Source organism: Papio anubis, chromosome 6, assembly GCF_008728515.1.
Source record: "Papio anubis isolate 15944 chromosome 6, Panubis1.0, whole genome shotgun sequence".
NCBI lineage: Eukaryota > Metazoa > Chordata > Mammalia > Primates > Cercopithecidae > Papio > Papio anubis.
This window is the reverse complement of record NC_044981.1, coordinates 5,529,500-5,544,810: the sequence shown is the minus strand read 5'-3', so window position 1 is coordinate 5,544,810 and position 15,311 is coordinate 5,529,500. Positions and strand designations below refer to the sequence as shown.

The window sequence follows — 15,311 nt, the reverse complement described above, 5'->3', positions numbered from 1 at the left end:
AGAATACTACACATTCCAATACTGGCCTCTCTCTGCTGAGCTCTTACAGTAACATTCCCCTGTGTCCTGCCTCAAACTCAGGAAGTCCAAAAGTCACTAATCATCTTCTCCACCAAAGCACTGCTGCCACTACTTAATCCTCATCTCCATTCCAACCACCAACCTCTCGGCCACACAGGTCAGGACTCCGGGAGTTACGTGATTTCTTCATCCCCACGATCTCTCCTTTGAACTGCCCCCTTTCCCATAGATTTGAGCTCCTGTCTTTTTTTTTTTTAATTGTCAGCTTCTCTCCACCAGGCCCCTGGCACTGACTCAGCCCAGACTCTCATTTCCTTTCACTCAGACTATTTATTAAAAGTTTGCTTGACCTGTTTTCCAACCACCAACCTTACCCTTGGCCAACATAGTTAAGATAGGTAATCATTTAAAAACTGCACATAGAATTATTTAATGACTCTCCACATTTTCTACCAGGAAAGCCCATATTTGTATAAGGGAATACAGGCTTTAGGATCTAGCCCCTCATCTCTCCAGCCTCGTTTTCCCAACTCTCCCATCCTCCCTATTATGCTGCTCACACTAAATCACTCTCACATTTCTGTCTTTATACGTGGGCAACATGTACAAAGACAGACATATAAATTCTACCTGAAATTTCTAGGCCCCTTCCATATCAAATTCCTATTTTTGTTTTTCAAGATTCAGCTGAACCACAATCTGCAAACATTTCTTGAGTATATAAAGCAAAGTAAGGTGCTACCCCTGTTTGAAATCATGGTGACACGTTTCTAATTCAAGATATTTTTTCACAATGAATCACATATATCTATGCGATACCTCCTATCAGACTGTGAGCTCCTTGAGGACAAGCACTCATTTTTTAAAAGTTACTTTTATGTCTCAGACCATAAATATCACAGATGGCAGAGTGTCTCACCCATGGTGAGTGTTTAACGCATTCATGGGTCATCCCATGTTCCCAGGAACAGATGTGTTACAACCTGACATCGTGTTGATTTTCAGCTGTTCTAGCTATAAGGAAAAGAACCCTTTTTGGTTCATACTGAAATGGTCATCTCAGCCTCAACCCTGTGGTGCTCCAGAGTTCTCTCACAAAGAAGTTGATCACTTCAACCTCTTACCTCTTCCTTCTTGTCCTCTTCTAGTGCCTGAAGTCTGCAATTGCACGTGTTTTAGAACTCATTTGATCTCAAGTGATGGCAATGCACATGAAACCAGCTTAAACAATAGGGGAACTACCACTGGCTTAGGGAATCGGAGGAAGGGCTGGATAACCAAGCTGTGGGAAGGGCAGCATGCGGCTGGGCGCCAGGACACCAGCGAACCAGGGACTCAGGCACACCAGCACTTTCCCTCCATCTCTCATCTCTGTTCACCACATTCTCCCCTTGATGGGAAACGTGGCCATGGTTCCTAGGTACTCACAGCTTCAGCTGCTGGAGGAGTAACCCAAGCGGCCTTTGGTTTTCTGTCCAAACATTACAGAGAAGAGGCCTCGCCTGCCCAGCTTTGCTGGGTGCCCATCTTCAGATCTGTCCACGGGGCCAAAGCATGGAGTCTCGCTCTGCCAACATGGAGGCTCCCTTACTGACCATGCATGTGGGGGAAGAAGCTGCTTCTACAAAGGGGTTCTGAGAGCCCGGGCCAGAGGTTCACAGTGGTTTGGAAATTACACCTTCAAGAGACCTGAAGTTTCTCTGCTTTCCCTGTACAGACAAGCATTTTACTTCCTTTGATGTTACCTTCCTTCAGAAATGTTCCCTGCTCCTCATCTGTGGCAAACAAACGAGCAGACTTACACACAAACATGTTACAATTTGACTCCCTGAATTTCTCTCCGACCCTGTGATCTCCGTGCTTCCTATCAGAAAGGGTTTCCCAGGTAACCGTGACTAATTTACACACTTCCTACCGTTTTCTGCTCCTGGAAGCTAAAGAGTTTTAAACTATATTTTCTATAGGATTTGATTAACCTTGTTAAAAGCACTTTTCTTTTTTTCCCTTTTCCCTATCTGAATATTTGGCCAGAACCAAATTATTTTTATATCAGCAATTTACTAAGAACCCAACTTACTGTACACCCAACTTCTGTTTCTAAGGAGTGTTCTCCACCCCAGTCAGTTTCTCCCTTTTAAAGAAATCATCATCATGGACAGTAAAGAGTTCTGGTCACCTAGCTGGAAAACACTGCCAACTGAGGTTAAGTTGTGGCCTGTGGAGCAAGTTAGGTCAGTTACATCTGGAGAAAAAATAATACAACATATGCTGTTGGTGGGATTTCTTTCTCTTTATCATTAATTCATCAAAAATATGTATTGAGTACTTATTCTGCTGTATATCCCAAATGTAGTGGAAAGCTAAAGACCCAGTACTTCATAGTAACTTAGTGCAACGATGAAAAGACATATAAACACCATGCAATGTGGCAATTGCTATAACAGAGAAATGGGTTAGAAATGCTTATTCCATCATCAATGCAGAATTTCAAAAATTGTATGCCACGTGCATTGCTGGACAGGCAATCTGCTAGGAGAAATTAGCATATTTAATGAATTATGACATAAGCAATTACTCTAGTAACATTCTGTATAAATGTCTAGACCACAGCTGTCATGCCTTATATAAATACTTCACCTGCTTAATTTTCACTACTTGTTTCTTCTTTCTTCATCTTACTACTGTTATTTCCTTTAGGGGGAAGTGAAAGCAAAGAAAAGCAGCCACATCTGTCAAACACAGAATCCAAAACCTACTGTAGGGTATGCCTTCATTCCCGAGAAGTATAACGCAAATTAGGCTCATCTTATAAAATATAGTCATGCACTGCACAATGGCATTTCAGTCAAAGAAAGACTGCATATATAATGATGGTCCCATAAGATTCTAGTGGAGCTGAAAGCTACCTCTCACCTAGTGACATTATAGTCCATGTAAAGTCACAGAGCAACACATTACTCGTGCATTTGTGGTGATGTAGTGTGAACAAACCTACTATGCTGCCACTTGTATAAAGTATCTTTAGATATGTTCAGATACACATATACTTAACATTGTGTTACAACTGCCTACGGTATTCAATACAGTAACATGCTGTGCAGGTTTGTAGCCTTGAAGCAACAGGCTACACCGTACCCCATACAGCCTATGTGTGCAGTAGGCTGCACCTTCTAGGTTTGCTTAAGTACACTCTATAATACTTGCATAACAAAAGCTAATGATAGATTTCTCAGGATGCATCCCCGTCGTTCAATGATGCATGACTCTAGCGATGCTCACAAAAGATTACTAGGCAACTGGAATTCTGTTGATTTCGTCCTCATTTCTGAACTGTGCTCCCACGTAAAAGAATTTAGTCAAAACTGAGATCTAATCAGGTCTGAGGTGAAATCTCCAAACCTTTATTTGCATGGGTTTACCTGGAGAGGAAAGCCTAAGGAGGATTTGGGAGAGGGGCTTTGCAAAGGTGGTAGAAAGGTGGGGCTCAAAGCTGAGCTGCTTAAGTCCCAGGTGACAAGCGGGCAGTGGGGAAAGGCAAAGCTCTGAAATACAATTGGACACCATCATGGCCCCAAAGCCTCAACGGTGGTGTCCCCTGGGGGCCCAGTGGGAGTCACTGTCATCTCCAGTGGAAGTTAGCTTACTGTGGACACCCCCTGAGACCTACAGAAACACTTTTGGGGGGCTCTGCGGGATACTGGGGTCCATGACACCAGGTAGGTGGCGATGCACTTGGGATATCTGAGTATGAACATTATTACGTACCCTCATCTGGACCCGCAGGCTGGGGATGTCTGAGTTTGAGAACTCATTTCCTAAGTGTCTGGTTAGTGCCTTTTCCTTGAGGTAGTTCCCACTAGAAAGCAGGGATTCCCTTATTTGTACTAGGCTTCCTTCGGGCGTTATCTTCTTCCTGTGAATGTCATGGAACATTCTGCCTTGCTTTTTTCTTACTAGACACCCAATTAAATTCCAATCATGGTAACACCTTCCCTGGCTCTACACTATACATGAATATGTAGATTACTATGAAGCTGTACGCTATTAAACAAAACAAAAAACCAGCTGAAGCCCCTGTAAAGACCTGCTCGATGCCTGGATGTTTCTAACTTAACTATCCCCACCACCTGCGCATCTGAGATTCAGCCTTGTTGTGATTCCAAGCCCAGTCCTACCTCTCAGGAGAGACCATCTGGAGCCTGGCCAGTGGCTCACCATCAGGGCAGGCAGGCAGCCTTGCTGATGATCCTGCTGTAACAGCAGGGTCCCACAGCCCAGGGAGTGATCTCCCCATGCCTCTATAATTGTGCCTTACCTAGGACTCCACTCTGCCAGTGACTGGATTGCTGTCCCCCTAAGCCTTATTTCTCTGTGACCACTTGTCTGCCCCGCCACACATGTGCAGTGTCCACTGGCCACTTGTCTCTCTACCAAACATCCCTCCTAAGACAGACACCCAGGATCTCGGGTGCCATTAGGACCACTGGCAGACATCTGTGCACGTCATCAGTCCCTCCCCTAGGAGCTGACCATGCATCCCTGTCTGTGCTGGCCCCTTGCCTTCTTTGGTTCACCCTCCTGGCTGCTACTTGAGCCTCAGTTATGAGCAAATTAAAGAAAAGAATTAGCACAAGAGACATGGGAGCTGCCTCAGCCTGCACCCCCATGTCAGTCGTGGCCCTGCTTGTGTTATCCTGGAGCCCAGCTTGTTTCTTGCTCTGGAGAAGACCAGCAACGTGTGGCCCAAGTCTGCCAGACCCGTCTGCGCTGCTCAGAAATGTGAACTGGTGAAGCGTGACTCCAACAGGTATCACCCGCATATCCTCGAGACTGTCTCACAAATCACAGGCTTGTCTTTAGAGACGTAGCCTCAGGATCTACAATTAAGATAATGGTCCCTCTGAAGGGGCCAGGATGTATCCAAATTCACAAATCTCTTCATTTTCAAGACAATATCATTAACTGTGGGAGCTACGGTGCATTCAAGGCTGAGCCATGTGTGGGATGAGAAGAACTCCAAGACTGACACAGGTGGATGGACAGTGAGTTGGGCGGGGATGAGGGGCAGACTCCCATGCTGGCTCCGGACATCGAATTTGGGTGGTAGCCAGAAGGAAGTGATGTTGTGAACGGAGGCAACAAGTTTAAAGATCTCGAACAATTCAGAGTCTCACTCATAACTGCCTAAAATGGCGGGGGGGTGCCCCACCCTACGCTGTTTCTGCCAGCAATTCTGTAACTTATATCATGTCACAGGTTGCTCTCGGTGTGCATTTAACTTGCTTGAATCTAATCATAAGGGGGTGGGACAGGGAACATCAAAGGATGTGAGTTGCTCTCATCCCTCATCTTGGAAAGACAGCGTCCCATCACCACACTACAAAAAGGTACCCGGGATGCCAAGGGAAGACAATAGCCAGAGACTCGCTGAAAACCGCTAAGTGAAAGTTACAAAGGATTTCATAAAGGTGCGCATTACCGCAGATCACTGAAGACACAGCTCCTTCAGCGCCTGGCTTTGCTCCCTGCCTAGCCACTGCTGAGCGGTCTCTCTGCCTCTGCCCTTCTCTCTGCAGAGACGCTACTCCTGGGTCCCTGCCAGGACAGCACTGAAGGGAATCCCGAAGAATCTTCAGGCAAATGGTGATGTGCAGGGCAACAAGGAGGAGCAAGGTGTTTGGGGACTGAACTAACTGTGATTTAATTCGTCTAATGCTGGCGTCAAACAGGGCTGCTATGTGATGGGAATGAGATGCACCCATCCTAAGCTATTAAAAGAAAGCTTGGGGAAGGAGGAAAGAGAAAGGAAGAAGGGGAAAGCAGATATCCAGGCTAAAAATAGTTCTTGAGAATTGCTTTCTCGGCTGTCTGAACCACGACAACAAAAGTTCTTATACCCACATCACCAGCATTACAATAAAAATGGGAAAGAAAAGGGAGCAGCCAGGAGAGTTTTAAAGAGGCCTGGCAGCATCTGGCCATCTCCTTGGTACTGCATGCTGTCAGTTTCAAGGGGACATAACTTCTGACAAGCTCCCTGCACCCACGCCTCTCTCAAGATTAGCTGTCATTGGCTCTTCAGTGCTGGCCTATCTTTAAGTTCAGATAACTGCACTTATTTGGCTCTGTCCAGAGGAATAAGACCAGGATGTGATTTGCAAACCAGAAATGTCATCTCATCTGCCACTGTCCACAGCATTTTCCCAACACAGGACCCAGAGAACACCAAGACTGGCTATATAACTCTGCTGACCAGCATCGATGTCACTTTACAAAGTCTTTTTTTTTTTTGAGACACGGTCTCGCTCTGTCACCCAGGCTGGAGTGCAGTGGTGTGATCTCGGCTCACTGCAACCTTCACCTCCTGGCTTCAAGCAATTGTCCTGCCTCAGCCTCCTGAGTAGTTGGGATTACAGGTACACGCCACCACGTCCAGCTAATTTTTGTATTTTTCACTGAGACGGGGTTTCACTGCATTGGTTTCACTGCATTGGTCAGGCTGGTCTCGAACTTATGACCTTGTGATTCACCTGCCTCGGCCTCCAAAAGTGCTGAGATTACATGCATGAGCCACCATGCCCGGCCTACAAAGTATTTTTTTAATTAAAAATTTCCTCCTTAAATTGCAGGAATAACATGCATCGTTTCTGAATGACAGCTTTATGCAAAGTCTCATTCTGTTTCCCTTCATTATCACAACTTCCCAGTTATATGCATTTGGCTGCCAAGTCCAAGGCTCCTAGTTGTACTGAGGAGGTTATTCTTCATTTTAAAGTACAAGTTAGATTGACTATGACACTTACTGGTTTTTTACTCTACCAGCTAACTCGTGTTTTGGAACTCTCTGTAATTTTCAAAGCATTTCACATATATAGTGTCATCTAGTTTTCATAACTACCATTTATGGATGATATTACTCCTGGTGGTAGATGAGGAAACTAAGGCTCAGAAAGTCTCAACATCACACATCTAAGATGTAAAAAATCAGGACTCACCCATGCCTTCCAATTCTAAATTCTGAGCCCTTCCACTAAACTACATTGACTCTACTTCTCATGTCATAAACTATTTCCAGTCATTTAATAACAGTTCCTCTAAGGAAGGAAGAAGGACTAGTTAACCATCCACCAAGCATTATGTAGTAAGTCTCCCTCCACTGATATAAACATTGCAGGAAGATGAAAATGAGCTATTGTCTTAATCTGTTCCTGCCACTATACAAAACAGCTTAGACTGAGTAATTAATACACAATAGAAATGCATTTCTTACCGTTCTAGAGGCTGGGAAGTCCAAGATCAAGGTGCCAACAGATTTGGTGTCTGGTGAAGGCTGTCTCTCTCCACTTCATAGATGGCTCCTCTTATTTGTCCTCACATGGCGGAGGGACAAAGGACAAAAGAGACGAACACTGTGTCCTCCCCATGGTGGAAGAGATGGAAGGAGCAGGCAGCTCTCTGAAGCCTCTTCCATGAGGGCACGAACCCCATTCATGAGGGCAGAGCTCTCATGACTTAATGATTTCCCAAAGGCCTTGCCTCTTAATACTACCACAATAGAGATTACTTTTCGACATGAATTTTGGAGGAACACAAACATTCAAACCATAGCAGCTACTATGCCACAGGCCTCTAAGGAGTTTCCATCATGTGGAATAGCCTAGAAAAGTTTAAATGCAAATAGAGAATAAAAGCTAAGAATGAGCCAACAATGAGGTGCAGTTACACAGAGTTCTACACATGGAGCTGACTGGTGGCGGATGGGGGAAAGAGGAAGGCGGTGTAAAAAATCTGATGAGCCCTCTAGGTTGAAATTGCTCTGCCAATGGCTTCCTGCTCTGGTGAGTAAGGTTGGGCTGTTTCATAAGTGGCCCCTAATGAGATTGACAATGGATTCTTAACCCAATGGTAGTCCACGTGCAGATGGCCCAGCACCTCAGGAGGCAGCCTGATGCAAGGGGATCTGCCCGAAAGGCGTGATGGTGTTTAGCTCAGTCAGTCAGGCTATTTCATTCCAGAATTTGCGCTGGATAATGAAGCAGATTGGCTAGAAAAGACTGCAGGTAATGTAGAAAGAGCAGAGATGTTAATGTGTGTATGGTGGGGAAGTAGAAGATACAGACTGGCCAGCAGAAGGAAGGACAGAAACAGAGCCAGAAGCACCCAGAGGCTGAGGGTCTCTGGCCCTTAGACCTTCCCTCAGTTCTGAAGAGCTTTCCAGTTTTGATTCAGGTGTATCCTCAAATAAATCCCCTTTGTCCTAAGGGACTCACCATAAGTGGGTCTATCCTGGCAACAGTTTACGGAAGCTGAGTTTCTATGACAGGTAGTTTACACACATTAACTAGAGTTGTGAGCAAGACCTCCATCTCTACAAAAAAAAAAAAAAAAATTAGCCAAGTATGGTGGCCCACGCCTGTAGTCCTAGCTACTTGGGAAACTGAGGTAGGAGGATCACTTGAGCCTGGGAGTTGCACTCCAGCCTGGCCAACAGAGCAAAGTCCTGTCTCAAAAAACAAACAAAAACAAGCAAACAAAAACCTCAGAATCTTGCCTCCCTACCCTTATGACCACATGGCAATTAGCCCAATGTTTTCCATAGCACAGGAACTCAAGAATCACTTGGCAAATTTATTTATGGCATGTCTCTTTGCATGAAGTTTAAGGAAGTCTAGAAGTGGTAGTGCCTAAATCAGAAGCTATGTAGTTCAGGTGAAAGAGAAAATAAAGAAGGATGTGTAACAACAGTAAACCTACTGACAGGTAGGAGAAGGCCGGAGGCCTGTTTACCTGACCCACGTGGCTAACTAGACCCTGGGCAGGCATCTGACTCAAGTGGAGCCCATCTACCAGCTGCCTCTGATCTGGCAGGAAAAGTTGAGTTGGGCTAATCAGGTCCCTTTGTTGTGACCATCAGAATAAGGCAAGGGACTTGGAGTTGGTGCTGATTGCTGGACAGTGAAGGTCATGTGGGCTCAGGGCCCTGGTGGGGTATTCTGAACTCTGTATAAGACAAAAAAGAGCAGAAATGACACAGTGGGAAAGTGGGGAGAGACAGAATGAGTGTGAGAAAATGGAACGGAATAGGGAAGTAGTGACACCACGGAAGGAGTGAAGGTCAGACCTTTCATCTGCCTCAGTTCCTGCTCTTTCCAAAGCCTGGTTAATTTGTCCAGCTTGTCCTAGCTTTGAACAAGTGGGTCTCTCTGTTCCTTGGGACCACTACAGCTCCTACTAGAACACCTCCTCCTGTGATGTGTTCTATCCCTTCTCCCCACTGCTTGTAACATAAAATGAAGCACAATTTTATGAAACTTTTTTTTATACGAAGCATAAGACATTCTCCATTAAAGAAAATCCCAGTGGTTCTCAAACTGGGGGCAATTTTGCCTATCAAGGGGGCAATGGAGACATTTTTGACTGTCGTGTGTGTTTGTGTTTGTGTGTGTGTGTGTGTGTGTGTATGTGTGCGTGCACCGTAGGAAGGCTGTTACTGGTATCTAGTGAGTAGAGGACAGGGGTTCTGCTAAACATCTTATAACACACAGGACAAAGAGTTACTGGGTCCAAAATAGTAGTAGTATGAGGTTAAAAAAACCTTCCCCAAGACCAAGGGATGACAATGCAAAGCATATACTAACTTCTTTATGTAAGGGTTGAAAACTCATCTGATGCACACATATGGAAAACAGTCAGGATTGGGAAAATGTAAAAGTGTAAGAGTTGGTGTGTTAGGGTGTTGAGATGATGGGTGAATCTCATCTTTCCTATTTTCAAATTTTTATGCATTGGCATTTTTATTGGGTGTAATTTGACAAAGTGAAAATGAATGAACACATGGAAACAAGAACGAAGAGAGGGAGACTGGAAGGAGAATGCACTTGAACTGCCTCATCGAATGCTGCTCCAGTACTGCAGAAAGAAGAGCTTGGACCAGGTCAACATGCATGACTCATGCACACAGGGAAGCCAGGCCAGCCACACCGAGAAGGTGTCTCTCATGGTGAAGACCCTCTTGAGAATTCTGTCAGATATAGTCACAAGTGTTCTAGTCTACTCACTTAAGCCAAATTATAAAAAAAGGCAAGTGATCGATCACCAAAGGGAATAGAACCATGAGGAAGTTCAAGTAGGGATGAAGAGAACTGAGAGGCCCCTTTAGTGACCTGGGGTTGAGGGAGCTCACTTCTAGCATCCCTGCTCTGACTGACAGTGCACAGACTCAGGAAGCCCCTTTTTTTTTACTGTAAGCAGGAAGTGGCAGGCCAGCTGCAGCCCCAGGAACAAGGAGTGAGTCTATGAGCAGAATCGGGTTGGGGCATCAGTGAATCCACCTTTTCAAGCCTGCCCTTGCTGCAGGTGCCTGGGGCATTTTTCACCACCAAATCCCTCCTTGCAGTCAAAGGAGGGGGATAGTAGTGAAAAAAAATTTTACTTCCCAATTCTAACTCTCAAAAAGGTCTGTCTTAAACTCAGACCAAATCTGACCTGTTAAGGTCTACTTAATTTTACAGTCCATCTCCACAGTTCATAAATAATCAGCTGGCATCTCCAAATGAAGTGTTGGCAGCTAAAGGCAATGGCTAAGTTCCCCTGGGCTACTCTTCACTCTTCCTTGTACCCCATTTCGCTAAGAAATATTCTGAGCAACTGGTGTTACAGAATAAAACAAAAAACAACACCATAATTCCTTAAGGTGCACGAACTTGGAGACTGAAGATGATCAATGTATTCCTATTACAAATGTGTTGGAGGGGATATCAAGTTCATATGCTGACATACATGACTGCCTTCTCACGTTACCCATTTAGTCAGTGCATCGTATAGTACAATATTCCAAAGAAGTCAAAGGCCATGGCAACCTGGTTCCCTTCCCTACAGGTAATCACCATTCTATTTTTTGTTACATTAAATTTTAGAACTACAAGAACTCTTCTGCACATTAAGTGGCCCATAGATTAAGTGGAAAAGATCCTCTGGGAGAAGGTTCTAAACGACTGGCTGGAACAAAATGCCATTTTTTTCTAACCTGAACATCTATCCTCCTTCAGGGCACAAGCTGTTATTTGTAATCAAGAAAAAATTTCTCCATTTGTCTAATACGAAATTAGGCTCTTCTTCGGCAGTTTATGTCTCCCTGAGACATCTCAGGATCTGTTTTTGTTCAGAAAATAACATGCAATGTGTTCAATGACTTTGTCTTTCACTCAGTCCTATCACATCTCACACGTAAGCATGCTTTGATATTAGGCAAAGAAAGGGTCGAAGCTCTTTTGCACTATCTGGCTATATTTCATTTATGTGTTTAGAGAATAAAATAAATCTTGAGGTCAAAGTTCAAAGTCAGGAGACCATTCACTTTGTACCACCTAAGTAGTCAGGGACTCGGTGGGGAGATGGGGGGGGGGGAAGGGTGCTCAAGGAAGGATGATCTCCTAGTAGAGGGTTTTGGAATTTGAGAGTCAGAGTCTTAAACTTCAAGTATCCCCCTCCCCCAAATCAAGGGTTAGCAACCTATAGCCCATGGGCCAAATTCACACTCCACTGTCTGATATTGTAGTCAAAGCTTCATTGGAACACAACTAGGCTCGTTTGTTCATATTTTATCTGTGACTGCTTTTGCAGTTGCAGACTTGAGTAGTTATGAGAGAAATCTTATGACCCACAAAGTCAAAAATATTCACAATCTGGTCAACCCTTGCCCTAGATACTTATTGAGGATCACTGCACAGTAAGCCATCATTACTAAATAATGTGTCCTTTTTCTCAGGTATATTTTCCAGTACTATAATAGCTAGGTTTCGCTTTGGCTGTCAATAATGAGATCTAAAAAACAAGTGGCCTAAACAAGGTATTTCTCTCTCAGCTAAACGTCCAGGGCTGAAGTGACACAGATTCAAGCCCCAAGCTATTTCTTCTATGTTGTTGCTCCACTCCATACAGTCTCCATTGCCAAGGCCGCACCATGGCCCAAAATGGCTGCCAGAATACTAGCTATCACATTCACAATGAAGTAGCAGGAAGAAAAAAGAATACCCTCAGTTCAACTTTTAAAGAAACTTCTGGAAATACCACTAGACATGTCTACTTACAAATCATTGGTCAAATTTAGAAGTATAGACTTCTAGTTGGGTGCAAAATTGCTGAGCTAAAAAATCAGGTTTTTGTTATTACAAAAATGGTACCAGGCGGAAGGACGGGGGGAGTTGGATATTGAGAGATAATTAGTAACATCTGCCATAGGAACCTTACTCCAATCACCAAGCCCCTTATTAAGAGGGTCACATGCCCTTGGCAGCCATGCCCTTTGGCATAGCTCCAAAAAAAAGTCTTTAAATATCTGTACAATATGTATTTAAGATATTGTAAGATCAGTGCCAATGAGGAATTTTTTAAACTTCTAATCAACAGTACTGTCTCCTTCAGAAGGAACTGAAAAAGTTCACCTTTTAGCAGTCAGTATGGGGTTGTGTGTGTATACCTGCATTCAAAGAGTATTTCTAATACTCTATGTTTTTTAGAAAAATATTCATGTTTTTTCAGTGACTTTGTTTTTCATGGGGTGTCTGCCTGCCTGATCTGTCCCTGGGTCCACAGGACCCTGACACTACCCCACTCCCACTGCAATCTCTCCAGTTAGCATGCCCATTCAGCATTCCCCTTGAACACTACCAAATTATCAAACAAATTCAATGTTTACCCCCTCCTCAAGCAACATCTACGCCCACATCCAGCACAACAGAAATTTCTCTCAGCTTCCTAGGTTTTTAGCATCTCTCTATAACCTTGTAGGTTCTGAAAATCTCCAAGCGAAAAGGTCACTCATCTCACTTTTGACGCTGGCAAGGGTGAAGCTACAGCCATATCAGAAAGCAAGAGGCTGTGAGCTCAAAAATTAAGAATGAATTCCAAATCCCTGATTCCAGAGTTTTCTGTAGGTTGAGCATCTCTAATCTGAAGATCCAAAATCCAAACTGCTCCAAAATCTGAAGCTTTCTGATTATTCAATATACATAAACTTTATTTCATGCACAAAATTATTAAAAATATTGTATAAAATTACTTTTCAGGATACATGTATAAGGTATATATGAAAGAAACTTTGTGTTTAGACCTGGGTCCCATCCCCAAGATATCTCATTACATATAGGCAAATATTCCAACATCTGAGAAGATCCAAACTCTGAAACACTTCTGGCCCCAAGTATTTTTTGGATAAGGGATACTCAACTTGTACTAAAAAAGAATGGGAAAAAAATTACAAGTCACATGCTTTTGGCATATCAATTAGTACTTAGCAATCAGTCGTGTTCCAATATTTTTCCTTCTCTTCAAATGTAAATAACTAGACTTCCAGTATCAACATGGAAACTCCTGGAAATTTCTTTCTCACATAAAAGTCCAGGGCTGAATTGGCACTCCACAGCATCAGGGATCCAGACTACCCCATACATTCTATTTTCTGTAAAGTTAGGAGACAGATATCATCTGCAAGCTCCAAAATATATTTAAAGGTTGCCAACAGCAGCTGAAATCAAGTAGAAGCCAAATGAGAGGAAGTGAAGAGATGAAATACACAGAGTGGCACATCTCAGAAAACTCCAGCAAAAACATGGTTTTTTTTTTTTTTTTTTTTTTTTTTTTTTTGAGCTAAGGGTTACAATCTGAAGTGTAAAGTCTCTATCTCCAAGTGTTGATAATGGGGTAGGCAAAGGTCATTCTTCTGTTTCTAACAAGTGTAGATTTGGGGTGGGAGGAAGACCTATACAAAAAAATCAAAGAGATGAGTCATGTTTAAAGAAAGAGTTGGTTTCTTGGCACTGGAGAAAAAGAAAGCGTGAAAACAAACTAGGCTGAATGTCTACCCCAGCCCCTTCCTGCTATGCCAACCCTCAACCTCCCCCCAGTCTTGTGCAAATAGCTGGTCCAGGAAACCCAATGTATTCAAATGTGAGTGGCAAAAAAGCGATCATATGCACACCATTGACAGATCAATTAAAAAAGAATTGAGGGAAAAAAGAGGACAACGGCAGAGAAACGGAGAAGTCACAAAAAAATGTTGCCATTGGGGCATTTGAAATTTCTGGCTAAATATTTTACAATGAATTTTTTAAATGTAGTGAAGCAATTTCTCTACGAAGGAAGACCAGAAAGCAGAAATAACTCAGAGAAAAGATGGCAAGAAATCAGGGGGAGCTGAAATGTGAGCTTGCAGAACTCAGAACAGGGAGAAAAGCAAAGTAACTGCAGATGGAAGGTACACAAGGGAGAAAAGACAGAAGAAAACACAGTAAGGGACAAAGAAGAATAACAATGAGGAAAGCATACCAAATGAAGCGGAAATAAGAATTTTAAAACATTAGAAAGAAAATAATAGGTACAGAAGTCAGACAAAGGAGAGCCTACTTATGCATAACTGGATCCCTGAAGAACGAAACAGAACAGAACAATGGATCAGAACAAATCCCTAAAGATATAATTCAAGAAAATTTTCCTAAAATAAATAAGAGTCCAATCTGTGAAACACAATGATATATACTAGGGAGTATATATCATATATACTAGGGAGCATAGATCAATACTGAGGTGGAACTTGATAAAGGTATTAAACTTGAAAGATAAAGAAGGAATCCTTTAAAACAAAAAGCAAAAAGATCAAGTATGGCATCAGATTTCTTTACATGAAATTAAACTTGAAAGAACAATTGAGCAGCACTTACAAGATCCTCCCTAAAAGAAAGACGAAGCCAAGATTTTACTTCCAACCAAACTGTTATTCAAGTATAAACAAACATGCGAGAGCTCAGGGACTATTGTTTCCACAAGTTGTTGAGTAAAATTCTGGATGATGTACTTCAGTCATTTAGATGATTGGTGAAAGTAAGACAAAAGAATTGGCAGTGAACACTGAACATCTTTATCTAGAGAATGAAAGCTTTAAAAGACAAAGAAGAAAACAGATGGGAGTCTGAATCACAGGATAGAACATGGGGTCCAGGAGCCCTGACAACGTAGATATGACACACCTGGAACAATCAGGAGGGGAAGGCAAAAATGGAGGTGTGAGCTAGACAGGATTTGGTGGCTGTTTCTTCTTTAACAGTTAGGAGCCAAAGGGGACCATTTAAAGGTGACCCATCAGAAATGCAAATCAGATCACGTCCCTTATCTCTCTGCTCCTATCCTTCTATAGCTTCCCACTACAATTAGGGTAAAATTCCAAGTCTCAGACCTTGCAGATTCTGGCCCCACCTGGCCCTGGAAATACATCACTACCCTACAATCATCACTTT

At 43.1% G+C, this 15,311-nt stretch overlaps 1 protein-coding gene across 12 annotated transcripts in view; it reads right to left on the bottom strand.

Annotated features, from left to right (window-relative positions):
* Positions 1 to 15,311, bottom strand: part of FARS2 (phenylalanyl-tRNA synthetase 2, mitochondrial) — a 514,316-nt gene that overhangs the window by 135,566 nt on the left and 363,439 nt on the right. Inside the window, exon 7 of one of the 12 annotated variants that reach the window (XR_002521280.2) lies at positions 7,292 to 8,389. The exons of 8 other annotated variants lie outside the window; for them this stretch is intronic. Coding sequence is in view for 3 of the 4 variants with exons in the window: in XM_021936586.2 (XP_021792278.1) it covers positions 13,699 to 13,780 (82 nt within the window). In the remaining variant the exon portion in view is untranslated. 3 more of the 12 variants (XM_021936589.2, XM_021936590.2, XM_021936586.2) reach the window with 3 other exon arrangements.